At 41.6% G+C, this 27,777-nt stretch overlaps 1 protein-coding gene across 4 annotated transcripts in view; it reads left to right on the forward strand.

Moving 5' to 3' along the window:
• LOC126484080 (synaptic functional regulator FMR1) overlaps positions 1 to 19,062 on the forward strand; it is a 261,579-nt gene extending 242,517 nt beyond the window's left edge. For all 4 annotated transcript variants that reach the window (XM_050107455.1, XM_050107477.1, XM_050107462.1 and 1 more), the window contains one exon: positions 16,245 to 19,062. In XM_050107455.1, the coding sequence (XP_049963412.1) occupies positions 16,245 to 16,417 (173 nt within the window). In that variant the 3' untranslated portion in view covers positions 16,418 to 19,062. The remainder of the gene's footprint in view (positions 1 to 16,244) is intronic.
• Positions 19,063 to 27,777: the final 8,715 nt, after the last annotated feature.

Genomic DNA, 27,777 nt, shown 5'->3' on the forward strand with positions numbered 1-27,777 from the left:
TACTTCAGATTTGCAGGTGTCACATGTTGTGTATTAAGTCTGTGCTTGTCGATCATGTTTAATAAATTTTCCTTTATGATTATTGCAAGACATTGTCAGCTCTATTGGGTGGAGATCACACAAAAATATACAGTGATTACGAGTTTCAGCAAAATTAAATCACCATCTACAGGTCATTTGTATAAGTCATTTTTTTAAACAGAGGTGCATTTATGGGAGAGTAACTTCTGTACGCTGAAATGAGGTGCTGGTTAGAGAGATTGTGATAGCTAACTTGCTGTCATTGTTGTTCTGCAATGTAGAGTTCGTGAGTGATTTGCAGCACTGTGACCCCCTATCTGCTGTTACAATCCACAATAGTTGATGGAAACTCCTATCAGTGACACATTGTTGCTGTCAACAGTTGACTCTAGTGATGTAGACTGCACATTTCCCCATATTGACATACTTGCCTTTGACATAACACGTGAAAATGCCAGTATCTGCATGTTCTTAGGAAGCTGTCCACAGTCATATGCAGTGACAATTCCCATTTTACTCTAAGTTTATTTGATTGTCATCTTGACAGCCATTACAAGGTATGGTGGATATCCCAGTAATATAACACAATGGACTGTTTTATTCCCCAAAATGACATGAACACTTTATTTCTTCCACAACAATCTGTAATTCAATTTCTCATGAGTGTTTAATCTCAACAGTGGCAACTTAAATAAGACAATGGAAAGCCCTGGAGGGGATATAAATAATCAAAATAGCAAAGGTAACAACTGACCACATAGTTGGGGCATTGAGTAGCTCAGCAGTGTATTCTGCCACTGAGTGGTCAAATATACTCTCAACCAGAGTCTGATCATGGCCATTCATTTGGTTGGACAGCTCTTTGGTGATGGCACCCACATAAAGACTGTGCAAAAGTTTAAACAGAGTTGGCATATGATGTGACAGCTTTCAAAAGTGGCCTTGCCTCCTGATATCTTCTGAGAGAATAAATTTTGGGAGTGGTATCGGAAGATAAAATGTGAATAACATTGTCGAAAAATTTGTCTGTGAAATACTGCTAAAATTCATAGATGCACTGATGAAGAACAGACCCAGGATCAGTTGTTATTACAGGGCAGTATTTACTATCTGTGGTTTTGTCAGATTATTGCAACATTTTTGGCTCACAGAGCTCTTGGGTTTCGAGAGGCTTTGTGTGAATGTCATCTATTGCAGGAACCCAGTCATTCTTTTTGAGTAGAACTTGTTGGATACTTCTGTATCAGTAACTGACATTATAAAGTGTCACTCTTTTAGCTCTTGTGTTCTCAATTCTCGAAGATACCCACCAAGCTTCCATCACCTCCTGTCATTGCAGAATGGAGCAACATGTTAACATGAAGTTTTGCTTCAAATTAAGGCAAACTATGACTGAGACTTGTGGAATGTTAGTGCAAATATAGTGTTGTAGCAGTGAATGAAGTATGTGTGAGTGAGTACTTTAAATGCTTTTGAGACTGAAAGGACTGTGTTGAGGATCAGCTGTATTCAGGTCAACACGCACAGACACAGACAACATTAAACGAGTGAGACAGATGCTTGTGGGTCATCGGCAGGTGGTTTGAGAATAAGAGCAGCAGATTTTAAGGTAAGCAAAGACAGTATAAACTATTTTTCATGAACATTCACAGACATTGTGGGTATCAAACAATGTGGGATCCCAATGCTTAGAGTGATACTACAAGAAACATTTGTTGAAAGTTTCTAACAGCTTTACAACTGATGTCAGAAGTGTAGTTAATGTTGATTACTTTGAAGGCCATTATTTTGTTTGTAACAATTGTTTCTTTTATTTTTTGAGACCATTCACCTAACTTTTTAGATGCATATTGTTCTTCTTTGCATGGAATTTGTACCTTTGAAGATAATTGTTCCTTCCTCAGTTCCCTCTTAATGTCTGATGCTTTGTTATAGAATTGTATTGGCCCTCACTGCACTATATCATGTGCCCAATATTGTGGATATTTCCCTGAATTAAACATTTATGGTTTGTTGGTTGGAACAGTTGCTCAAAGTTGCTTTATCCTAGATAATCTGGAAGTAACTCCTCTGAACAACACACAGTTTTGCCAAAGCAGTCACTCAAACTTCATAAACAGAATGTTTGGAAGTACTAGATTTAAGACACCGGGTGAAGTTGTGTGTTATGATACACACAAATGGCAGCCTCTACACTTAGGAAATGCAATGGATGTGAGAGTTTTTGGTGGTATAACTTTTTTATGAGACTGTGTGGCAGCCATTTAGGATCATTCCTGAAGCAGCCACATGAAATTCATATGTGGGAATTGAAACAAACTCATTCTGCTTGTCTTCAGATTAATAAGGGCGGAGGGGGGAGGAGATCATCATGCACTACACCTCATGTGGACATAAATGTGCAAATTTCTTGTAATGGAACTGTACATGTACACAACTGCCTTTTCTAAGTAAGAGATATAGCATGAGCAGTGATAGAAACCGGAGGTAATATAGGTTCGCTTCATCTTTCTTTTCAACCAGTTTACACCACAGAACAGTACTCTATCCTTTCAAGAAACAAACTTATTCACTCTTGGCAAAAGCCAAACGTGTTCTATAGTGTAACATGGTAGTAAGAGGTGTAGTCATGAAGCACCTCCTAAAAAAAAAGATGTATAATTAATTTATTATTTTTTGCAGTTACCTGTCTACAGTTCTAGTACACTGAATCCCTGTACCTCAATACATACAGTAAACAATACAAAGTGGCACATCCCATTCATAAAATACATTATAATGCAGTAATTCATTTTGAACAGCAACAGGGAAATGTTGCAGGTATATCAGACCGATCTAAATAGCTTCTTCACGCAATAAAATTGTGGAATTCTCAAATATATGTGCGCTTCCTTCAGAAAGTAATCCTAATCTGACGCTTCACACACAATCTCTTTTCTCTGTTTAATTCTCTAAAGATAAAGATCCAGTTACATTTGTAGCACTCATACTGTGAGAGTTAAAACTTTCATCAAAACTTTACAGATTCTCTTACCCTTAGTTTAGTTGTTTTGTGGAACAATCAGCACACAGCAATCATTTGTGGGACAAGCTGAAAACTTGAATATACAGGGTGATTCAGCTAAGCTGTTCACCTCTGATATTTCCTATATTATTATTATTATTTTCTTTCTTGTGTCCATGAGTTTTTCAATTTCAGATTCTTTTCCGTTGGGTTTTTGGTTGTGAATTTATGAGTGTTTATTTTCTGTCCGTACACAGTGTGATTTCTAGTGGGTCAATATTGAGTTCCTTGAGGTCATTATGGGTTTCTGTTAGCCAGCATGCCCTGGTTTGGCGAGTTCCTTTGATAATAAGGAAGATTTTTTTGGTCATTCTAGAGGCATCCATTCTTGCTAAATGTCTGTAGAATTTCAATCGTCTTTTCCGCGCAACTGACGTGAAGCGTCCAGTCCTTGAGTACAGTTCTTCAGAGCTTTTGCGCATCCAGATACCATCCTGAATCTTGGGTCCAAATATTTTCCTGAGTATTTGCCATTCCATTCTGTCAGTGTTCTTGATGTTGATGGTTAATGATGATGTTTCAGTTGCGTAGAGCACTTCTAGAAGAGTGACTGCATGATAGTGGTGAAGTTTGGCTTGGGTGGATAGCGATTTCTTATTGTTTGTGTTCCTGGTCATTGTATAAGCTTTACATAATTTTTCTGCTCATGATTTGTGAGCTACTTTTTCATTGCCAGTGTTGCAGATCATTTCACCCAAGTACTTGAAGTACTTCACTTGTTTGATGTCACCATATTTTGTTGTAAGTGATTTCAGATTTTAACTTTTTGAGCCCGTGAATTGTGGTTTCTCATAAGAAATTTGGAGACTGGTTTTGATGGCAACCTCATGAAGTTTATCGATGACATGTTCGGCTTTCTCTGGAGTCCGCATAATTATTGCTAGGTCATCAGCAACAGCATTTCGTATATGATTTATATCCTAACTTTGTTTTCACTCAAATAAATTGTGAAAAAGTCATCACTAAGTAACATATGCTCTTTTTCCATAGTTATAAAAGATGTGTCCCAAAGTCAAGAAATATACTTTCTGGTACATCTCAGCAGGTCACAGCAGATATTCAATTTGGAATATTATTAAAAGAGAAACAGGTCAGCCAAGAGCAGAGGAAGACAGTATTAGCATCAAATTGAATGAAAACTTTACAAACAAAAAGTCAGAAGTTGAAAATATTTTTAATAATCATTTTCTAAATGTTGTGGATATAGTAGGATCCAGGTGTTCATTAGAAGATGCTAGGCTGTTAATGGAAGAGGCCATAACTATGCAATTTGATACAATTGAAATCTCACCCACTTCTCCCTCTGAAATTAGGAAAATAATAAACTTGCTCAAAAGCAAAAACTCACATGGAATTGATGGCATTTCCAGCAAAATACTAAAAGCTTGTTCTCAACAGATAAGTAAGATTCTCAGCCACCTGTGTAATAGCTCTCTGGAACAGGGCATTTTCCCTGATAGACTGAAATATGCTATTGTTATACCTTTGCATAAAAAGGGGGATAGATCTGATGTCAACAATTACCGTCCAATCTCCCTTCTAACAGCTTTATCCAAAATTTTTGAGAAAGTAATGTATTCAAGAGTAGCTTCACATATCTGTAAAAATGAAGTACTAACAAAATGTCAGTTTGGTTTCCAGAAAGGTTTTTCAACAGAAAATGCCATATATGCTTTCACCAGTCAAATTTTGAATGATCTGAATAACCGAACACCACCCATTGGGATTTTTTGTGATCTCTCAAAGGCTTTTGATTGTGTAAATCATGAAATTCTGCTAGACAAGCTCAAGTATTGTGGCATGAGTGGGACAGTGCACAAATGGTTTAATTCGTACCTAACTGGAAGAGTGCAGAAAGTTGAAATAAGTAGTTCTCGTAACATGCAAAGATCAGCACATTCCTCAAACTGGGGAACTATCAAGAATGGGGTTCCACAAGGGTCAGTCTTGGGTCCTTTGTTGTTCTTATTATATATTAATGACTTGCCATTCTATATTCATGAAGAGGCAAAGTTAGTTCTCTTCGCTGATGATACAAGTATAGTAATCACACCTGAGAAACAAGAATTAACTGATGAAATTGTCAATACTGTCTTTCAGAAAATTACTAAGTGGTTCCTTGTAAACGGACTCTCACTGAATTTTGATAAGACACAGTACATACAGTTCCGTACAGTGAATGGTATGACGCCATTAATAAATATAGACCTTAATCAGAAGCATATAGCTAGGGTAGAATATTCCAAATTTTTAGGTATGTCCATTGATGAGAGATTAAATTGGAAGAAACACATTGATGATCTGCTGAAACGTTTGAGTTCAGCTACTTATGCAATAAGGGTCATTGCAAATTTTGGTGATAAACATCTTAGTAAATTAGCTTACTACGCCTATTTTCACTCATTGCTTTCATATGGCATCATATTTTGGGGTCATTCATCACTGAGGAATAAAGTATTTATTGCACAAAAGCGTGTAATCAGAATAATAGCTGGAGTCCACCCAAGATCATCCTGCAGACATTTATTTAAGGATCTAGGGATATTCACAGTAGCTTCTCAGTATATATAATCTCTTATGAAATTTGTTATTAACAACCAAACCCAATTCAAAAGTAATAGCAGTGTGCATAACTACAATACTAGGAGAAAGGACGATCTTCACTATTCAAGATTAAATCTAACTTTGGCACAGAAAGGGGTGAATTATACTGGCACTAAAGTCTTTGGTCACTTACCAAATAGTATCAAAAGTCTGACAGATAACCAACAAGTATTTAAGAAGAAATTAAAAGAATTTCTGAATGACAACTCCTTCTACTCCATAGAGGAATTTTTAGATATAAATTAAGAAAAAAAAGGAAAAAAAAAACAAAAATATTAAAAAAAATAAAAAATAAAATAAAAAATAAAGAAAAACAAAAAACACAAAAAAATAAAGTTGTTATATTAACTTAAGTATGTTGTTAAATTAACCTAATTATGTCATGTATTGGAAAATTCGACTCGTTCCACATCATTACGAAATATCGTATTCATGATCCATGGAACTAGTATTAATCTAATCTAATCTAATCTAATCAGGCCATTGAAGGTAGGTGGGAGGACACTGTGGGTCAGTCTGCTCCGAGCATTGCTGACGTTAGGATTTCTGATATAGTGCACCTGTTTTGAGATCACGTTGTGGAGGATACGTTTAAACAATGATGGGCAATCTAGTTGTGCACAAAAGTCGACCAAAAAGTTGCTGAAACTCATGAAATGCTTTTAAAAAGCATACATAAAGTCTATTTTTTCGTATGTTCAAGTTATGAGTTCAAGGGGGACCATGAAAGATAGGACAACGATGCCTGTTCTGGATGGCCATCTACAAGCCAAACAGATGAAAACATGATTCATGTGTGTGGTTTGTTGAATACTGACCATCAAATGAGTGTTCGGGTGTGAACTGACAGTCTGAAGGCTCCAAAAACCGTTGTGCATCACATCGTTATTGAAAAATTGAATTTGCGTAAGGTGTGTACCAAGCTGGTCAACAAACTATAGATAGACAAGCAAAAGATCAGTTGACTATTCATCATGAGTGAACTGAAAGAATGTGTGGAAAATGAACTGGATTGTTTGAGAAACGTTATTACTGGTGATGAAACTTGGACATCTCAGTGCAACACAAGGCTGAAGTGCAACGGTGCTGATTGGCACACACTGGTGTCCCCAAAACAGAAGAATGCAAAGATGAGCAAATCGAAATTAAAGACAACGCTAAGGACATTGCCCACAGAAAATTTTTACTGCAATGATTAACCATTAATTATGTAAAGATTGTAAAAAAAGGGTCATCTGCATTCCACTGGTCATTACCACTTTATACAAAAAGTATGATCAACAATTTATTTTCCATAGCATTGTACAAATCAGTACAGTAAGTTTGGTTCTCAATTCTGGTTGACACTTGGCATACTTGGTAGTGTCACCCTACAGTATAATTTGTCCCTTTTTTTTCTATTGCACCTGAATATAGATTTTCAAGCACAAAATATTTAGTATATGTATAAGCAATTTTAGTGTTAATATATAAGACTTATCTGTATTCTCACAAAGATTTCTTAGTTCTTAATGGAGCGCTCATACGTATTCGTGAATTTTCTAAAAGTGATCATAGTATTCAGAAGTATAGTAATCATAGTTAGCTAATTTTTTTTTTTTTTTTTTTTTTTTTTTTTTTTTTACAGAAATGATAATTAATCGAAACCCTCAGCTGCCAGCAGGTGCTGTTGATATACCTCAATGGGGACAGCTGAAAATGTGTCCCCCAATGGTGACTCAGACCCGGGGTCTCCTGCTTACCTGGCAGACACACTATCCATCTGAGCCACCGAGGGCACAGAGGTTAACATGACTGCAGGGACTTATCCCTTGCACGCTTCCCATGAGGTCTTTAGAACATTACAAATGTAAGTTGTGGACAGTTGGGAATGTGGGTCTCACCGGAAGCGTGCAAGGCATAATTCCCTGCAGTCGCGTTATCCTCTGTGCCCTTGGTTGCGCAGATGGATCGAGCGTCTGCCATGTAAGCAGGAGATTTCGGGTTCAAGTCCCATTCGGGGCATACATCTTCAGCTGTCCCCATTGAGGTATATCAACATCATCTGTTGGCAGCTGAGGGTTTCGATTAATTATCATTTCTTTCGAGAGAAGCTGCGTGGTCATCATTGGTATCTGTTCTTTCGGAACAATTACTGTCTTCATGCCTTTTTTTAACATAAATGCTGTTAACAGAAATTAGCTGCGTAACAATATTTTCACAGGCTATATTAACTTTCGTTAGCTGTGGCAAGTAACTTGAATGCTTTTAAAACTTAGCACACAACACAATCTATACATCGCACACTAGTACCAGTGTATTAACGAAAATCTTTCCAGACTTCAAAATTAATATAAGAATGGACATTAAAAGTGAGATCCTTCCCTCATCAACATCAAGTCTATCAGTAGCAAAAACTGATTTGCAACAGTATTATTAATAATATTTATATCAAGCAAAAATTACACTTGTTTGTGTGGTAAAATTTATCTCAGCCTCACAGAGGTTAAGCTCCAAGCCATGTCAGAAATATACATTAGTATCTACACAAACTCAATTCTCTTTTTTGAAAATTAGTCAATTTCCTTTGATTTTTATCTTTGCCAAATGCAGTTAGCATTGTAATACATACAATCCAGTCCAAATATGTGTGTCTTTGATTCTCAAGTAATTGTCTCTAAAAAATCTTATTTGTTTCTATCTTCAAATTAAATAGCTCTAACATAACTAAAACTCTTTGCTTTAAATTTTCCATAATTATAACTACCTAGAATATATAATATATCTTTGCTTTCATTTGAAAGGCCTTTTCATGCTATTTTTTAATCAACTTCAGTATTGGTTTAATAAAATGGTCTTTGAAGGGCAACTTATTTTCAGTGATAAGCCTGGAACCCAATTTTATTTTAAGTACTGTACCTTTATTACATTTCTTTGAATTTCAATACCCAGTACAGCCAATTTATTGCAGGTGTAAGAGTGCCAGCAAAATCCTAAGTCCCTTCTGACAGACTGTAATCGTCAACAAAAAAGACAAACCAAAAACCTAGCTGACATCACCAATTTGCTCCATACAGTTAACCAATCTGAACAAACTCAACACCTCTTCAGGTGTTGGCAATACGACTCACTAAAGACTCCTGGTTGAAATAAACATTTGAACTTGTCAAGTCGGAAGTAACAGTTTTGCTGTACAAATACCTTCAATTATGTTTTCTTAAAAGTTGTGATCTCTTTTTGACTAAACCAGGCAAATCTTCACAAAGTCACATGCAGATTTTTCACATAGGAACAAGACAATAACTTTCTGCTATCAGGTGCTTTGATCTGTTACCTTGAACACAATGCACTTTAGTCATTACCTCACTCAAGTTCCAGAAATCAACCTATAAACATGTACTCTACAGCAAGAACTCAATCATTAACAGTGTGCGTCGCAATAACAGAATCAACCGCAACTCGGTTACCTTCAAGTGTGCTACCAAAACCACCAGCAAAACTACGTGGAACAGTGATTCTAGTACACTATCCCAAACTACCAATTCGCAATTGCAATCATTAATTCTTGTTCTTACAGCCCATAAACATTCTCCTGTAACAGCAACTAACTATGCCAGTCCATTAAACATAAAGATCTCCCTTCATCATATGAAATGTTAGGTGAACCTAACTTTGTCAACTATGAAATTGAAAAACCAAATCCTCCAAAATTTATTTTGAAAGGATAAGTGAATCAATATATATTGTTGGTACTACCTTCCAATTACAGCGAACTGCACTCAGTAGCTCACTCCTGACAACTTTCTTACCAAAGACTATCCCTTCATGAACTGAAATGACATCTTGGTCAGTTGAAATGGTACTGCCTATCTAGACCATGTTAAAGCAGATTGGAACCATTATTTTATTTTTTTTAATTACAGTTCCACTATTCCTTTTAACAATTTAAATATTGTCGATGAATGCCATCGGCTGCATTCTCGGTGGTCAGCTCCAGTGGTAGGCTGTACCCTCTCTGTACTGCAGGGTGACAGACTGTAGTGCACCACTGCAACTCTCAAACATGCATGTACTGCATCTCAACTTCATGAAATGTACAACACAGTTAAAATACACATAATAGAAAAATTTATAAGCACTGTTTTTTACATTTCTTTGGATATTAAATTTATTTCCAAATGCTGAATTCAATAAATGAAGGTGGCACCAAAAAAGTTGGTGCGTTTTCAGTCTTGACACAACACAGCCTGTGAAAAGACAGCCATGCTACGTAGCTGATGCATCACGACATTGTGCCCAGCCACACGTCTTTCTGCATTCATGAGTTACTGAGAAAGTGTAGTGTGGCAACACTATCGCAGTCACCCTACAGTCCCAACCTCATTCCAGCTGACTTCTTTTTGTTCCCCAAGGCCGAGAATGTATTTTTTACTTTTTAGTTTACCCCACAGAATAAGTCCAGTGGCATCAAATCAAGTAAATGTGCAGGCCAACTGGTAACCCCTTTATGCCACATGCGGTGATGAGAAAAGAGCTGAGAGGGCTCCATTGTGCTAGTGCCACATACCTGTACATATTTGAAGTGGTACTTTCTCTACAATGACCAGTAGCACTTCCATAAGGTATTGTGCACACCTTTTATCCATTTTAGTTCCTGCAGTAAAATAAGAACCAGTCACTTAGTTTTCAATAATCTTGCACTGAACGTTCACTCTCTACTGCCTCTGATGATCAACTTGCCTCAGCCAGTGTGGATTCTCAGCAGCCCAGTAACACATACAGTTATTTATTACAGTCCGCTTTCTATGATTTATGAAGGTAGCTTCATAGCTAAAGAGAATTGTTTGTAGAAAGTACCAACTGAACTGATACTGCATCAGAATCGAGCAACAGAATTCCATGTGTTTTCTGCAATCTTCCTGCTTATTCTGCTCATGAAGGGACATATGATGGATGGATGCTGTTTGTGTACAACAGTGCTGGGCTGGTTCGTATCACAGGCACTAACAATTTCTTTGGAACTAACTTATGGAATAGAAGCAACAGCTACCAGAACGACTATTTCCTTCACTCTTCTTGTTGCAAGCTTACCCAATGATCCATTGTCCTTTCAGTAAAAATTTTTTGCACATTAATTAAATTGTCATTCTCATTAAGACACCTGACCAGTGGTATCTTAATGAGAATTAGAATGACAATGACAGTTTAGCAAATGTACAAAAAATTTTTACTGAAAGGGCGGTGGATGCCTTTGGTATATAAAGGATACCTTTGTGCGCACAACTCGGCTGTTCTCTTCATGTTCCTTTCACGTGCTCCATAAAGAAGCAGCATATCTGGTTTGTCATTGAAGTAGTGAAAGACAGTCATTGTTCCTAACCAACCAGCACTCAACACACCTGAACTACACAGGCATAATGGAAGCTACACTTCCTCTGTATCCCCTTTCACACCAGTATCGTGACAACTCTATGTTGTTCTCCCTCATCCAATGTAAGATTTTCTTATTTAGGTGTGAAACCAGAAACTTCCACATAAGAAAGCAGTCGTTTTCATATTTAACACATATAAACCTCAAGTTCTAAGTATTTTAATTTATCCAAAACCACAAATTGAATTTTGAACATTAACACCATTGAATTCCTATCATTTAGAACAACAATACTAACAACTTAAATTACTGTTTCATTTGAAAAATTAAACTTGATTCTTCTTTAATAAATATAGCTGTGAAAAGAGATTATACATCGTTATTGAGGTTTTCTCACATTTCAACTTGACGAAAACTTAATTATGATGTCGTAATGTTTCAGGAAATATATGACATGACAACTTAGTTGGATCACTCTGTTTAATCAGATTTTGCACCAGCAGGTGCTATGTGCAGATTACTTCGAGTTTTCATTGCCTATTCTGTAACTGTTCTTCTGTGATCTTGTTCTGTTGTATTCTGGCCATGTGATGGTTGTAATGTATAAAAATACTGTTTCTATCAGATAATATAACAAAAACACACACACACACGGATAGAATTTATAATCTTTTGGAACCAGTGGCTCCTTCTTGTGGCAGAAGAGTTGAATGGGAAGGAAAAGAGGCGAAGGAAACGGAATGGAGAGGTTTAGGCAAAAAGGCACAATTTAGAAGAATCACCCAGAACCCTGAGTCAGGGGAGACGTACCGAACGCAGTGAGATGTAAATATGGTCCCCTGCCTCCGTTTGGTGAATAGATCTTTTATCTGTCCATTTACATTATATTACAAGTAATTGATTAATTCCATTGTTATGTTTCTATCAGACATAATTCAAAATTGTTGAGCTGCTGTATATTATGTCTATTACCGGTAAACAGGGTTAGAAACTTAGGTATCAAATCTGGATGACAGGGGATTAGGCATGAGATAATAGACTGAATGCTGGGGAGGTTCAGAGTTACCACACTGACTCACTCTCTCCTACATTCATGTTCGGACTAAACGAGCTTGTCATGAAGATAATTTGCAGTTTTGTATCTGCCCATTAACCCATTTCTCCAGTTACCAGCTTTCTCAATAAACTGTAATATTTTAACGAAAGGGAGATCATCACACATCGTTAATGTAATGACCAGTTTTTCAAAATAAGGCTATCTTCAGATCCAAAATACAGAGAGGATGACAGCTATCGTATTCAACATACTTTAGAGCCGAAGATCATTACAATAATTACTATAGTAAAAAATATGATCTAAAGTTTGCTTTGTTCATATAACTATAAAACATGATTGCTGTGTTACACTGGCAACACAATGTCTCCTTTTTATAAACTGTAATATAGTCTGTAAATTCCATGCTGTCATCATAGGTATAAGTTACCCATAGGGTTTTTAATGTTTCTCTCAACTGTTTGTGGTGAACAGAAAGAGCCATTTTGGAAGGAGACATTGCATTGTTAGTCTTTGTTAAATTTGTCATTGTCACCATTAATTTTGTAGCCTGTTCTCGAATACCACATAGGCGAAACAGCTTGGCTGCATTAAAAGTATTTGTTACTGACTTATATACACAACTGAGTGTAAATACAGGTGACAAACTTCTGCCCCCCCCCTCACCCTCTCTGACTTCCCCCCCCTCACCCTCTCTGACTTCCCCCCCCCCTCACCCTCTCTGACTTCCCCCCCCCCCTCACCCTCTCTGACTTCCCCCCCCCTCACCCTCTCTGACTTCCCCCCCCTCACCCTCTCTGACTTCCCCCCCCCTCACCCTCTATGACTTCCCCCCCCCACCCTCTCTGACTTCCCCCCCCCACCCTCTCTGACTTCCCCCCCCCACCCTCTCTGACTTCCCCCCCACCCTCTCTGACTTCCCCCCCACCCTCTCTGACTTCCCCCCCCCCACCCTCTCTGACTTCCCCCCCCCCCCACCCTCTCTGACTTCCCCCCCCTCACCCTCTCTGACTTCCCCCCCTCACCCTCTCTGACTTCCCCCCCCTCACTCTCTCTGACTTCCCCCCCCCCTCACCCTCTCTGACTTCCCCCCCCTCACCCTCTCTGACTTCCCCCCCTCACCCTCTCTGACTTCCCCCCCTCATCCTCTCTGACTTCCCCCCCTCACCCTCTCTGACTTCTCCCCCTCACCCTCTCTGACTCCCACCCTCCTCATCCCCTCGGACTTCCCCCCCTCCTCACCGTCTCTGACTCCCACCCTCCTCATCCCCTCGGACTTCCCCCCCCTCCTCATCCCCTCGGACTTCCCCCCTCCTCATCCCCTCGGACTTCCCCCCCTCCTCATCCCCTCGGACTTCCCCCCCTCCTCATCCCCTCGGACTTCCCCCCTCCTCATCCCCTCGGACTTCCCCCCCTCCTCATCCCCTCGGACTTCCACCCCCCTCCTCATCCCCTCGGACTTCCCCCCCTCCTCATCCCCTCGGACTTCCCCCCCCTCCTCATCCCCTCGGACTTCCCCCCCCCCTCCTCATCCCCTCGGACTTCCCCCCCTCCTCATCCCCTCGGACTTCCCCCCCTCCTCATCCCCTCGGACTTCCCCCCCTCCTCATCCCCTCGGACTTCCCCCCCTCCTCATCCCCTCGGCTTCACCCCCTCCTCATCCCCTCGGCTTCACCCCCTCCTCATCCCCTCGGCTTCACCCCCTCCTCATCCCCTTGGACTTCACCCCCTCATCATCCCCTCGGACTTCACCCCCTCCTCATCCCCTCGGACTTCACCCCCTCCTCATCCCCTCTGACTTCACCCCCCCCTCACCCCCTCTGACTTCACACCCCCCCCTCACCCCCTCTGACTTCACCCCCCCCCCTCACCCCCTCTGACTTCACCCCCCCCTCACCCCCTCTGACTTCACCCCCCCCTCACCCCCTCTGACTTCACCCCCCCCTCACCCCCTCTGACTTCACCCCCCCTCACCCCCTCTGACTTCACCCCCCCTCACCCCCTCTGACTTCACCCCCCCCTCACCCCCTCTGACTTCACCCACCCCCCCCTCACCCCCTCTGACTTCACCCACCCCCCCTCACCTCCTCTGACTTCACCCACCCCCCCCTCACCCCCTCTGACTTCACCCACCCCCCCTCACCCCCTCTGACTTCACCCACCCCCCCTCACCCCCTCTGACTTCACCCACCCCCCCTCACCCCCTCTGACTTCACCCCCCCTCACTCCCTCTGACTTCACCCCCCCTCACTCCCTCTGACTTGGCCCCCCCCTCACTCCCTCTGACTTGGCCCCCCCTCACTCCCTCTGACTTGGCCCCCCCCTCACTCCCTCTGACTTGGCCCCCCCTGACTCCCTCTGACTTGGCCCCCCCTCACTCCCTCTGACTTGGCCCCCCCTCACTCCCTCTGACTTGGCCCCCCCCTCACCCCCTCTGACTTGGCCGCCCCCTCACCCCCTCTGACTTCGCGCGCCCCCTCACCCCCTCTGACTTCGCGCGCCCCCTCACCCCCTCTGACTTCGCGCGCCCCCTCACCCCCTCTGACTTCGCGCGCCCCCTCACCCCCTCTGACTTCGCGCGCCCCCTCACCCCCTCTGACTTCGCGCGCCCCCTCACCCCCTCTGACTTCGCGCGCCCCCTCACCCCCTCTGACTTCGCGCGCCCCCTCACCCCCTCTGACTTCGCGCGCCCCCTCTGACTTCGCGCGCCCCCTCTGACTTCGCGCGCCCCCTCTGACTTCGCGCGCCCCCTCTGACTTCGCGCGCCCCCTCTGACTTCGCGCGCCCCCTCTGACTTCGCGCGCCCCCTCTGACTTCGCGCGCCCCCTCTGACTTCGCGCGCCCCCTCTGACTTCGCCCGCCCCCTCTGACTTCGCGCGCCCCCTCTGACTTCGCGCGCCCCCTCTGACTTCGCGCGCCCCCTCTGACTTCGCGCGCCCCCTCTGACTTCGCCCGCCCCCTCTGACTTCGCCCGCCCCCTCTGACTTCGCCCGCCCCCTCTGACTTCGCCCGCCCCCTCTGACTTCGCCCGCCCCCTCTGACTTCGCCCGCCCCCTCTGACTTCGCCCGCCCCCTCTGACTTCGCCCGCCCCCTCTGACTTCGCCCGCCCCCTCTGACTTCGCCCGCCCCCTCTGACTTCGCCCGCCCCCTCTGACTTCGCCCGCCCCCTCTGACTTCGCCCGCCCCCTCTGACTTCGCCCGCCCCCTCTGACTTCGCCCGCCCCCTCTGACTTCGCCCGCCCCCTCTGACTTCGCCCGCCCCCTCTGACTTCGCCCGCCCCCTCTGACTTCGCCCGCCCCCTCTGACTTCGCCCGCCCCCTCTGACTTCGCCCGCCCCCTCTGACTTCGCCCGCCCCCTCTGCCCTCGCCCGCCCCCTCTGCCCTCGCCCGCCCCCTCTGCCCTCGCCCGCCCCCTCTGCCCTCGCCCGCCCCCTCTGCCCTCGCCCGCCCCCTCTGCCCTCGCCCGCCCCCTCTGCCCTCGCCCGCCCCCTCTGCCCTCGCCCGCCCCCTCTGCCCTCGCCCGCCCCCTCTGCCCTCGCCCGCCCCCTCTGCCCTCGCCCGCCCCCTCTGCCCTCGCCCGCCCCCTCTGCCCTCGCCCGCCCCCCCTCCCTCGCCCCCCCTCCCCCTCACCCCCGCCCCCTCACCCCCACCCTCGCCCCCTCACCCTCTTCCCCCCCACCTGCTGCCACCCCCTCTGCCCCCACACTGTTTCCCACCTGTTTTCCCCAATCACCAGTCTATCCCATCCTCCTCCTCCTCCTCCTCATTTAACGATTGATCATTGAGTAAAACTTCCAAAAGTGCAAAGACTCTGCATTTGCAAATATGCCTGTTTCTACTACCTTCCTCTTCACACTTTGTGTAGAGATGCGCATATATACTGTAAAGAAAATTGTTGTTGAATTTCAAAACTAGGAAGCAGACTATCTAACCAACAAATGGTGTTGTCTTCATTAGTCTTGTAGGATCATTGAATCTCACTTCTCTGGTCATCAGTCGTCTCCTCTTATTTAGTCTCAAAGTCAGCAATTGTGATTATTGAAAGTATGCTACATGTTAAGTTTTGTTGATATAGTCTTAATATAGTTTATTTATAAAGGAAAATTAAATGTATAATTGAAAACTTAATTTTTTATTTCCAAATTTCAGGCATAGTTCCAGTCACGAATGACCCTCAGTTTACTGCTAAAGAGGAGCCACAAAACAATGAAGGACCTCCAAAGGGACAGCGTGAACCAAAGTCTCGTAATCAGAGACCCCCACCCTCAAAACGCAACGAGGGTAAACCAAAAGAAGCTTTGGTGAATGGTACTTCTGCTTAGAAGTGTGTGTATTGGATATGCCACGCACAATGGCCTCGATGAACCAGCGTTATTCTGAACGTAGTTTTGAAGTATTTACAGGAATGCAAGGCAATGGAATAAGTGATTTAGCTTGCAGGAGTGCCAAGGTGTCAGTTTATTGATGACAATTAAACTGACATTATGCCTACATCTTATACAATGAGCAGCTTGCAGCAACTTTTCGAAAGGATGTACTTACATAACTTCCAGTCAGCTCCACTCCATAAAGTACGTTATGGAAAAGTATAATGTTTGAACATATTAAGAATTAAACGATAAATTTGAACTACATGTGGATTGTAGCATTTAAAATTCCAAACATTCTGTTTTCGTAGGATAACTGAGTGCCCTGTTTTGCTTTTTCTTCTTTGTAAGAAGTTAACACATGAGAGGATACATAAATTCACTCCCATGTATGCTACAGTGGAGTGTTTACTGAATCAGAATGTGGCTTACTCAGAGCTTCTCAGCCTCAATTTTCCGTCTTTGTTTTAGCGTTGAGTCCATTTGTCTTTCACATTGAACTTTACCTCTATGTAAAACTATTTCAAATAGGTTTTTTCTTTTTTTTTTTAAATAAAATGTGTGAGTTAATACCTATTAGATGGCAGCTGCATTCTTACGCGTAGCTGCAGATAATCTACACTATTTATTTTCTCCTTTTGTTGCCTACTGTAACTATAATTTATTTTCTGTCCAAAAATGTTTAGTTTTAACTGCACGGCTTAGTACAGTGTTGTCTTGTAGCAAAGAAAAAAATGATTTGAATCTGAAAAGCAATAAAATTTAAGAATTTGTGTTCTCAGCTCATGTAATTTGATTTTTCCTATATTTTTTTGTCATGTGAAAAAAATTTATGAAATTGTTCATAATTTTGATAATTAAGTAAGTTTTGTGCAGAAATATAATAAGAATGTGTGATTTTTGTGAGATTTTGAAAATATGAGGCAGCTAGCTATCTGCCTTTATTGTAATTTTCCTTCCAATGGATATTGATGATAATGATTAATCGTTATTATAATACAAATGATGGCAGTTGAGATTTTTTTATGGGAGAAGCTGTCATAGTTAACAAAGTGTAAATTTTGTTATTCTTAGCAACATACAATATTGGCAGATAGATGACCCTATGCTGCATAGATATTTAAACATAAAATTGCCTTGGAATGAATTGTTTTCCTGGCTGAATGCCATACTAACAGCTTAACTGGATCTGAGTAATGTAGCAATGAGTTCTGACTCTTACACAAACATTATTGTAGCACTGTTTTTATATTTTTCTATATTTCTGTTTTATTTGGGGAAAGAAGTCATCGCAAAGTTGGTTGTGTACAGCATAGTATTTAAAAAGAAATGGATCAGATGCCCTAGTACACATGGAAATATACATCATATACATTTAAAATGTTTAATTATTAAAAATGTAAAGTTCTGGTTTCTATTACATTGATTATTGTTATTTAGTTTTGGGTTTTCATTTGTAAATATTTCTTTATAGTGTTTGTGTGAAATACACAGCCACTTTGTACCTCGACATACACGGACTGCATTTTCATATACTGTATATTTGACATTCAAATATAAAAGCAGTGCTTTAGATGGTTATTATATTTGCAGGAAAAATGTCATATTTGCATTTTTGTTGTTTTATGGCATCTTTCAAACTGTAATCTTCCAGAGAAAGCTTTGCTTGGAACAATTTAATCTGATGTGGAGCAACTTTTTCCCTTATTTTTTTGTTTGAAAATAATTTTGAAGCTTCCTACATTATTAGGTGTATGGCCGTACATAATTTTAATTGCCAAAGTAGAGAGAGAGAGAGAGAGAGAGAGAGAGAGAGTGAGTTCTACATTCTGCTCATGTCATGTGTACTTAATTATTGCTCAAAGAGTGGAACACTTTTTTGTAATATTTGTTCCTAAGCTTCACTACAGCAATGATCATACAGGGATCATTACTTCATTTTGTTAAATAAATTATTTGTAAAATTTGATGAAATGTCTGGAAGTCAGCAGTCTGAAGAAAAGTGTGAATAGTGGTTTCAGATGAATGGACCGTGCTATTTCTAGCCATTGAGAATTGGAATGGACTGTCATTAAAAACTGCTGAAGTAAATATATTAAGTCAGGTTTTTCATTTCACAATAGATGCGTATAATTTTTTGTACTGAAAGCTTAATTGCTTTTTATGTCCTCATAAATGGCGTGAATGATAAACAATATAGAATTATTTGATGCGCTACTTCTGTGGTAACATGAGTGCATAGTACAATGAAGTCATTTTCTATAATTCCAAAACTAAAGAAGCACCAGCCAAATCGGAATTAATGTCTTAGGATGACTGACAATATGTCTTACAACAAAGGATTGTTACACTGTGCTTGTCTTAATGCTCATATTTGTGTGATCTCCCAGTATGTGTCAGTGCTAGTACACAGATGTAGACAACTTTTGGACTAGAAATGAAAATTTAAGGTTGAACAAACTCAGACATTTGACATTAATAACATTGCATTTGTCTAAAAAAGCAATATTGTAGTTTCTTCCCTGTTTGCTTGTTGAATAGATTTGTATTCATCTTGCAATGTTCACATAACTTAAAAATAAAATTTTCTGTACATACAATCATTTACTTATAGAAGAGACTTGTTTTTGGCAATGTATATGTTGTTTCAATAACATCCACGTGACACAATAGCACATTATTAAATGTCGAGAATCAGTTATGAGATATTGAAGACATGGATTTATACTCTCTTTTGTACAGCTATGTGAGAAACAGTAAATGAGAAAACATGCAGGAATAGATAGTGAAACATAAAGCCAATCAAATCAGAGTCAGTCCACAAACATTTGTGTAATGGAAACTCAAAAACAATTTGATTTAAAAAAACAATATTATTTAGATTGTTATGAAGTTATTTAATTTCATTTTGGAATCCTAGTTAAGTTTCAGTAAGATTTGTCTTCTTACATGATTCATTTTGAGGTACTGACAAGTTCAGTTGGGTTTCCTTTCTGTAAACCCTCTTTTTTTTATTGTTAATTGTTCCTTCTCTTTACATGTGAATTAACATCACTCATAACTCATGAAATTTCATCTGTAATTCTTCATCCTTTGATAATTTTATACAATAATATGGACAAATCGATTCAAAGATGTATGCAATACACCCAGTGAAGTAATATAACATAGAAACAATTTTTTTTTATGTGCAAAGAAGGGAAGAAACACCTCACCCCCCCCCCCTCTCAAAACACACACACACACACACACACACACACACACACACACCACTTTACATACTTCATTTCACTCATGTAACTGTTGCTTTTTGTCAAACTCATTTCAATAGTTTCTACGTAACTGGCTGCAAAAATACATGGAACCCCTTGTTTGTGTGATTCTCTGTGGATAACACCTTTCATAATTGTTATTGCTTATTTAGGATTTTAAATGAATGTTTTGCAGAACTTTTGTAACTGCAGACCATCACAACTTACTATTATGGGTATAAAAATTTGCACAGTAAGCACATACTAATGTCTCAGTGTTACAGTAGTTCATTCATAATGTGTAGCAGTTTTTACAAACATTTTCTGTGACTTTTCAAAAGCATTTAATTGTGCAATTGGCAATATTCTCCCAGAGAAGTGAAATACGCTCGTATTCAGAAAAAATGATGTACGTTAGTATGTTCTGCAAAAGTGATTAGCATTTTGTCACCTCAGTTCAGACTGTGTTTTGTTGCCTTGTAGGCAGAGGGTCCACCAATAGGCTCTGATAACTTGTTCCATGGATGATGGCATCAACGTATATAAGGTGCTAATGAATTCCTGTGGTATAGCCACCCATGCCGCATTCACCTTGCTCCAAAGTTCATCTGTGGTGGTTGGCAATGGTCACAGCACTGCACCTGTCATTTTACCATATCCCACACATTTTCAATTCACGACATATCTGGTGGGCCAGGGCAAAAGAATGACATCCTGTGACACCAAGAAGGTACATGTTTGTGCAGCAGCATGTGGACGTGCATTGTGTTGCTGAAAAATGGTGTGTGGGGTGTTGTGCCCAAAGGGGTGTGGCTGTGGGTTGCAGGATGTCATTTACATTGGTTACACTGGTCACAGTGCCCTGGACGTGCACCAACCGAGATTTTTTGTTGTTGTATCCAACACCACCCCACACCATAAGAACTTGAGTTGGCATAGTACGTGCTAAATCCTGCCTAGTCGTCAAATATAGGGTGTCTAGGAAACCTGCTTTCTTGGATTGCTAGACAACATTCAAACAAATTGTTTTAATGAGTTTTATTACAAAAGGAAAAGATTGCAATACTTAATTTTGTCAATCACGCAGATCTGTTGCAGGCGAAGGGTGACATGCAAAATAAGCAGTGTTCTTCAGTATAAACAATCCAAAGTCAGCGTTACACAGCAAATACAAGTGAGGTAACTAGTGTTGACATTTCTATCCAATTCGCTAGTCTTTAAGCTACAATGTAACTGGGCCGTGACCCATCGGCTACAACGCTTATGACCTCTTCACGTAGGGGCCTCTGCTGTTGCATTGCTGTCCTGGAGAGAGGCCCGGTCAGTGTGCTATCGGCTGACATCTTCTCACAGCCAGCTCTTCTCTGTTGTTCCCGACTGATGTGTCAGCACTTGACTTTACACCTTAACATTATGTCATTTGCAAATGCAGTCACTGTAATGCCGCTCACCCTGTTTGCAGTGGACCAAAATGCAGATATCGGTTTCAAACACAGGACCTGGATCCATCTGAAAATGCTGCTGATGCCACTCGTGTCTCCAGTGACATTCCCCACCCATTGCCACCTAGCAGGTTTCTGCACATTCGTCAAAAATAGGTGGAGAAGTGAGTGATGTGCACATAACCCATGCTGTAATAAACAGCAACAGACTGTCAACCATGATAGTGTACCAGGTGTTACACTGTTTCACCAGAGCTGAGGAGGATGCAGGTCTGTCCTGCAATGCCATCCAGATGAGTTGTCGATCTATTTGGGGGTGGTCTGTGTGGTGTGACCTGAACCCTTGTTGTGGTGTTCTATGGCCTTTCATGAACCATTCCGCACACATCCACTGCACTGCCGAAACACTTTGTCCAATACAAGCAGGTTTCCTGGATGGATGCATCACATTCTCTCATGCCAATAATCCGCCCTTATTCGAGCTTACTAATTTAACTGTATGATTCATGCATACATCAGTGAGGCAGCCTGTACATCTGCTCAAGTCACACTTGTCTCTTACCTTCAGTTTATAGCGAAACAAACACAGGCACATTTCACCAGTAGGTGGTGTTTAACTGTGATATTAATGTTGACCTTGAACCCTTGGGCCGGCATGCTTCAGCTGCTAATCAATTCTGCAGAATATACTAATGTACATGTCCTGTGAATATGAACATCCTATCTCTATTGGTTCACGGTATAACTAAAACATTGCAGTGTAGCATCAAAAATCGCTAGGAGTGTACACAATGAAACTACATTTCAGAATGGGGAATAATCATGGTAGGTTTATTTATTTATTTATTCATCCAGAAATCTTGTTGTGTTATTACACATAGATGTAGGATAAGTTACATTTAACATGCTTTGATACATAAATATATTTATTTTGTAGGTATTTAGTTACATGCATAAGTTTAGACATTCTTAAGATATACATTTATATAAATTATATATTTAAAAAAGATGCTGTGACTTACCAAACAGGAAAGCGCTGGTAGATAGACACAATAAAACGCACACACACACACACACACACACACACACACACACACACACACACACACACACGCTTTCACAACCCAAGGTTGCTTCATCAGGAAAGAGGGAAGGAGAGGGAAAGACGAAAGGATGTGGGTTTTAAGGGAGAGGGTAAGGAGTCATTCCAATCCCGGGAGCGGAAAGACTTACCTTGGGGGGAAAAAGGGACAGGTATACACTCGCGTGCGCACGCTCACACACTCACCCACACACACACACACACACACACACACACACACACACACACACACACACACACACACACACACATCCGCACATATACAGACACAGGCAGACATGTGTAAATGCAAAGAAGTTAGGTAGAGATGTCAGTCGAGGCGGAAGTATAGAGGCAAAGATGTTGTTGAATGACAGGTGAGGTACAAGCGGTGGCAACTTGAAATTAACGAAGGTTAAGGCCTGGTGGGTAACGGGAAGAGAGAATATGTTGAAGGGCAAGTTCCCATCTCCGGAGTTCCCGATAGGTTGGTGTCAGTGGGAAGTATCCAGATAACCCGGGCAGTGTAACACTGTGCCAAGATGTGCTGGCCGTGCACCAAGGCATGTTTAGCCACAGGGTGATCCTCATTACCAACAAACACTGTCTGCCTGTGTTCGTTCATGCGAATGGACAGTTTGTTGCTGGTCATTCCCACATAGAACGCTTCACAGTGTAGGCATGTCAGTTGGTAAATCACGTGGGTGCTTTCACACGTGGCTCTTCCCTTGATTGTGTACACCTTCCGGGTTACAGGACTGGAGTAGGTGGTGGTGGGATGGTGCATGGGACAGGTCTTACACCGGAAGCGGTTACAAGGGTAGGAGCCAGAGGGTAGGGAAGATGGTTTGGGCATTTCATAGGGATGAACCAAGAGGTTAGGTGGACGGTGGAAAGACACTCTTGGTGGAGGGGGGACGATTTCATGAAGGATGGATCTCATTTCAGGGCAGGATTTGTGGAAGTTGTATCCCTGCTGGAGAGCCACATTCAGAGTCTGATCCAGTCCCGGAAAGTATCCTGTCACAAGGGGGGCACTTTTCGGGGTTCTGTGGGAGGTTCTGGGTTTGAGGGGATGACGAAGTGGCTCTGGTTATTTGCTTCTGTACCAGGTCAGGAGGGTAGTTGCGGGATGCGAACGCTGTTTTAAGGTTGTTGGTGTAATGGTTCAGGGATTCGGGATTGGAGCAGAGTCGTTTGCCACAAAGACCTAAGTTGTAGGGAAGGGACTGTTTGATATGGAATGGGTGGCAGCTGTCATAATGGAGGTACTGTTGCTTGCTGATGGGTTTGATGTGAACGGATGTGTGAAGCTGGCCATTGGACAGATGGAGGTCAACATTGAGGAAAGTGGCATGGGATTTGGAGTAGGACCAGGTGAATCTGATGGAACCAAAGGAATTGAGGTTGGAGAGGAAACTCTGGAGTTCTTCTTCACTGTGAGTCCAGATCATGAAGATGTCATCAATAAATCTGTACCAAACTTTGGGTTGGCAGGCCTGGGTAACCAAGAAGGCTTCCTCTAAGCGACCCATAAATAGGTTGGCGTACAAGGGGGCCATCCTGGTACCCGTGGCTGTTCCCTTTAATTGTTGGTATGTCTGACCTTCAAAAGTGATAAATTATATGCTGTACATAGTGAATCATAAATTTTTTGGTATGTTACACACAGTCATCAGATAATGATTACAGAGTAACACTATTTAAATTTTGTTATCATAAATGATGAGCCATAACAAGGAAGAGTTATATCTGTGAATAGAGTCAAATAAGTCAGTTGAAAGTAATATTTTAACACATGCAGTAAAATATATTACAAAAATTGTTTTAGATTACTATTCATAAATTCTTCCACTGAATAGAAGCAGTGCTTCTGTAGGATTGACTTTATTTTGGATCTGAATCCTTTCTGGCAAGACCTGACATTTTCAGGTAGCTTCTTGTACAGAAGTACTCCCCTGTGCCTTACACTACTGTGCCCTTTATGTAGCTGTTGATCAGCTATAAATATGTCATTGGAATGACTAGTATTATGATAGTGAACATTTCCATTTTTTGTAAATATATTGAGATTTTCATGAATAAAACACACTGTTTCATGAATATAGATACAAGGCACTGGCAAAATACTGAGCTCCTTAAAGAGATGTTTAGTGGTGGAAGACAGGGGTACTTGTTTCATTGTCTTAATTATTCGCTTCTGCATAGTAAATACATTCTTATGGGAGAAGCCCCAAAAAGGAATGTCGTATGTAATTATTGAGTGTACTAATGCAAAGTAGGCACATTGTAGTGTTTAGATATCACAGATTTTACTTGAAATACTAAAAGCATAGCACAAACTGTTCATTTTACTTAATAATTTATCTTTATGTATGTCCCACTGTAGTGTGTCATCCGTCCAGACTCCAAGGAATTTTGTGGCTCTTTCTCGCTGTATGGGTGCATTCTCAATCGTGATATCATCTATCACAGACGATACCTTTTGTGTCGAGTGGAAATTTATATACACTGTTTTATCTTTATTTAGGAGAAGTTTATTTTTGTTCCAACCGGTACTAGACTACAGTTTGTATCAGCAGTTGTGGAGTTGAGTTGATGAGGACAGTGATTTGAAAACGGTATATTGGTGTCGTCAGCAAGCATTACCGGTAGACCTTCCTGAATGCTTTGGGGGCAGATCATTGATGAATATTAGAAATAAAAGGGAACCAAGTGTAGAACCTTGGGGAATACCTTGTCTTACAACTTGCTCCTCTGATTGATCATTTTCGCCAATTTTTGATGTAATCACTACTTTCTGTAGGAGGTGCATTCAAGTTCTAAGGCCTCCGATTTTTTTTCTCCGGACTGGAAAGAGATAGAAACATGCGCATTGTTTTGAAATGAGTCCGCGTTCATTGTCAATACGTCCCAGAGATGGCAGCACCGTACGGCAGATGGAATTTTACTGCCAGCGGCGAGAATGAGAACTCTTTTAAATACTTAAAATGGCGACGTTTACCTTACTTGAACAGCATGCAATCATTTGTTTTCTGAATTTGCGTGGTGTGAAACCAATTGAAATTCATCGACAGTTGAAGGAGACGTGGTGATGGAGTTATGGATGTGTCGAAAGTGCGTTCGTGGGTGCGACAGTTTAATGAAAGCAGAACATCGTGTGACAACAAACCGAAACAACCTCGGGCTCGCACAAGCCGGTCTGACGACATGATCGAGAAAGTGGAGAGAATTGTTTTGGGGGATCGCCGAATGACTGTTGAACAGATCGCCTCCAGAGTTGGCATTTCTGTGGGTTCTGTGCACATAATCCTGCATTACGACCTGAAAATGCAAAAAGTGTCATCCAGGTGGGTGCCACGAATGCTGACAGACGACCACATGGCTGCCTGTGTGGCATGTTGCCAAGCAATGTTGATGCGCAACGACAGCATGAATGGGACTTTCTTTTCGTCGGTTGTGACAATGGATGAGACGTGGATGCCATTTTTCAATCCAGAAACAAAGCACCAGTCAGCTCAATGGAAGCACACAGATTCACCGCCACCAAAAAATGTCGGGTAACCACCAGTGCTGAAAAAATTATGGTGTCCATGTTCTGGGACAGCGAGGGCGTAATCCTTACCCATTGCGTTCCAAAGGGCACTACGGCAACAGGTGCATCCTACGAAAATGTTTTGAAGAACAAATTCCTTCCTGCACTGCAACAAAAACATCCGGGAAGGGCTGCGCGTGTGCTGTTTCACCAAGACAACGCACCCGCACATCGAGCTAACGTTATGCAACAGTTTCTTCGTGATAACAACTTTGAAGTGATTCCTCATGCTCCCTACTCACCTGACCTGGCTCCTAGAGACTTTTGGCTTTTTCCAACAATGAAAGACACTCTCCGTGGCCGCACATTCACCAGCCGTGCTGCTATTGCCTCAGCGATTTTCCAGTGGTCAAAACAGACTCCTAAAGAAGCCTTCGCCGCTGCCATGGAATCATGGCGTCAGCGTTGTGAAAAATGTGTACGTGCGCAGGGCGATTACGTCGAGAAGTAATGCCAATTTCATCGATTTCCAGTGAGTAGTTAGTTAGAAAAAAATCGGAGGCCTTAGAACTTGAATGCACCTCGTACTCTGTCTGAGAGATACGACCTAAACCAGTCATTGCAATTTCCCCTAATCCCATAACGTAGTAGTTTCTCCAAAAGTAATTCATGGTTGACAAGATCAAAAGCTTTAGTGAGATCAAGAAACACCTGTTGTGTGTGTTCCATCATTGAGTGCCTATAGATTTCATTTAAAAATGAGTATAATGCTCCATTTACTGATCTCCCTTTCCTAAACCCAAACTGGTGAGGACTTAATATGCAGTTACTTCCCAAGAAATTTATAACACGGTCATATACTGATTTTTTGAGGACTTTTGATGAGCTTGATAAGACTGAGATGGGTCTGTAGTTGTTTACATCACTCCTTTCCCCTTTTTTGAACAGAGGAATAACTTTTGCTGCTTTAAAAATTCTAGGAAGTTGACCTGATGATAAAGAGCAGTTTATTATATCTGACAGTGGTTCACACACATGATGGCAGACTTGTTTTAAAAGGCAATCAGATATACCATCAAGACCACAGGAATGTTTGTTTGGTCTCTGCCTTATAAGATTGCAGATTTCATTTGGTGTGACTGGGTCAAGGGAAATTGATTGTCGAATACTGCTGAATCTGAGTGATGAGTGAGTGCAGGAGTCTTGATTAAAGAAGAAAACTTGTCACCAATATTTGTGAAATGGTCATTAAATATTTCACATAATTGCTTAGGATCAGTGATGACACCATCCTGATCTTTAATGCAGGTTATTGACTGTGTCTTGTCTTTTTTGCCAACTGTTTCATTTGTCAATCTCCACACGGCTTTTGATTTATTACTTGAGTTGATAATGAATTGCCTATTATACATTTTCTTTGCTTCATGAATTACCTTGTTTAGAATTCTACAGGAATGAGTGTTAGGACTGCCCATGTATATGTTATATATAAATGACCTTCCATAATATATCCAAAAAGCAGAACTAGTTTTCTTTGCTGTGTTATAATCAAGCTTAACACATTGACTACCACACACTTAGTGGTTGAAGTTTCACCACCCAGCCAGGTGCATGGCATTGCTGTGGTCACCACTAGCCACACAGCATCGGGCATGAAGTTATGCTGTGGCTGCCGCCTGCCATGTGGCAGTCAACAATTTAGTGGAATAACTTCAACACTTGAAATGAGAATTTGACAATATTATGAAAAGGATGGATTACTACTCACCATATAGCAGATAGGTAGTTAGGCACGACAAAAAGACTGTCACATAAGTAATCTTTCAGCCAAAAAGGTCTTCCTTGGAATTATGAGACATGCAACCCCCCACCCCCCCCCCTCCACACAGTCTGCTTGTTGAGGCCAGCCAGAGACAGCGTGTGTGTGTGTGTGTGTGTGTGTGTGTGTGTGTGTGTGTGTGTGTGATGAGAGAGAGAGAGAGAGAGAGAGGGGGGGGGGGGGTTGC

The sequence above is a fragment of the Schistocerca serialis genome, chromosome 1, assembly GCF_023864345.2.
Source record: "Schistocerca serialis cubense isolate TAMUIC-IGC-003099 chromosome 1, iqSchSeri2.2, whole genome shotgun sequence".
Classification (NCBI taxonomy): Eukaryota; Metazoa; Arthropoda; class Insecta; order Orthoptera; family Acrididae; genus Schistocerca; species Schistocerca serialis.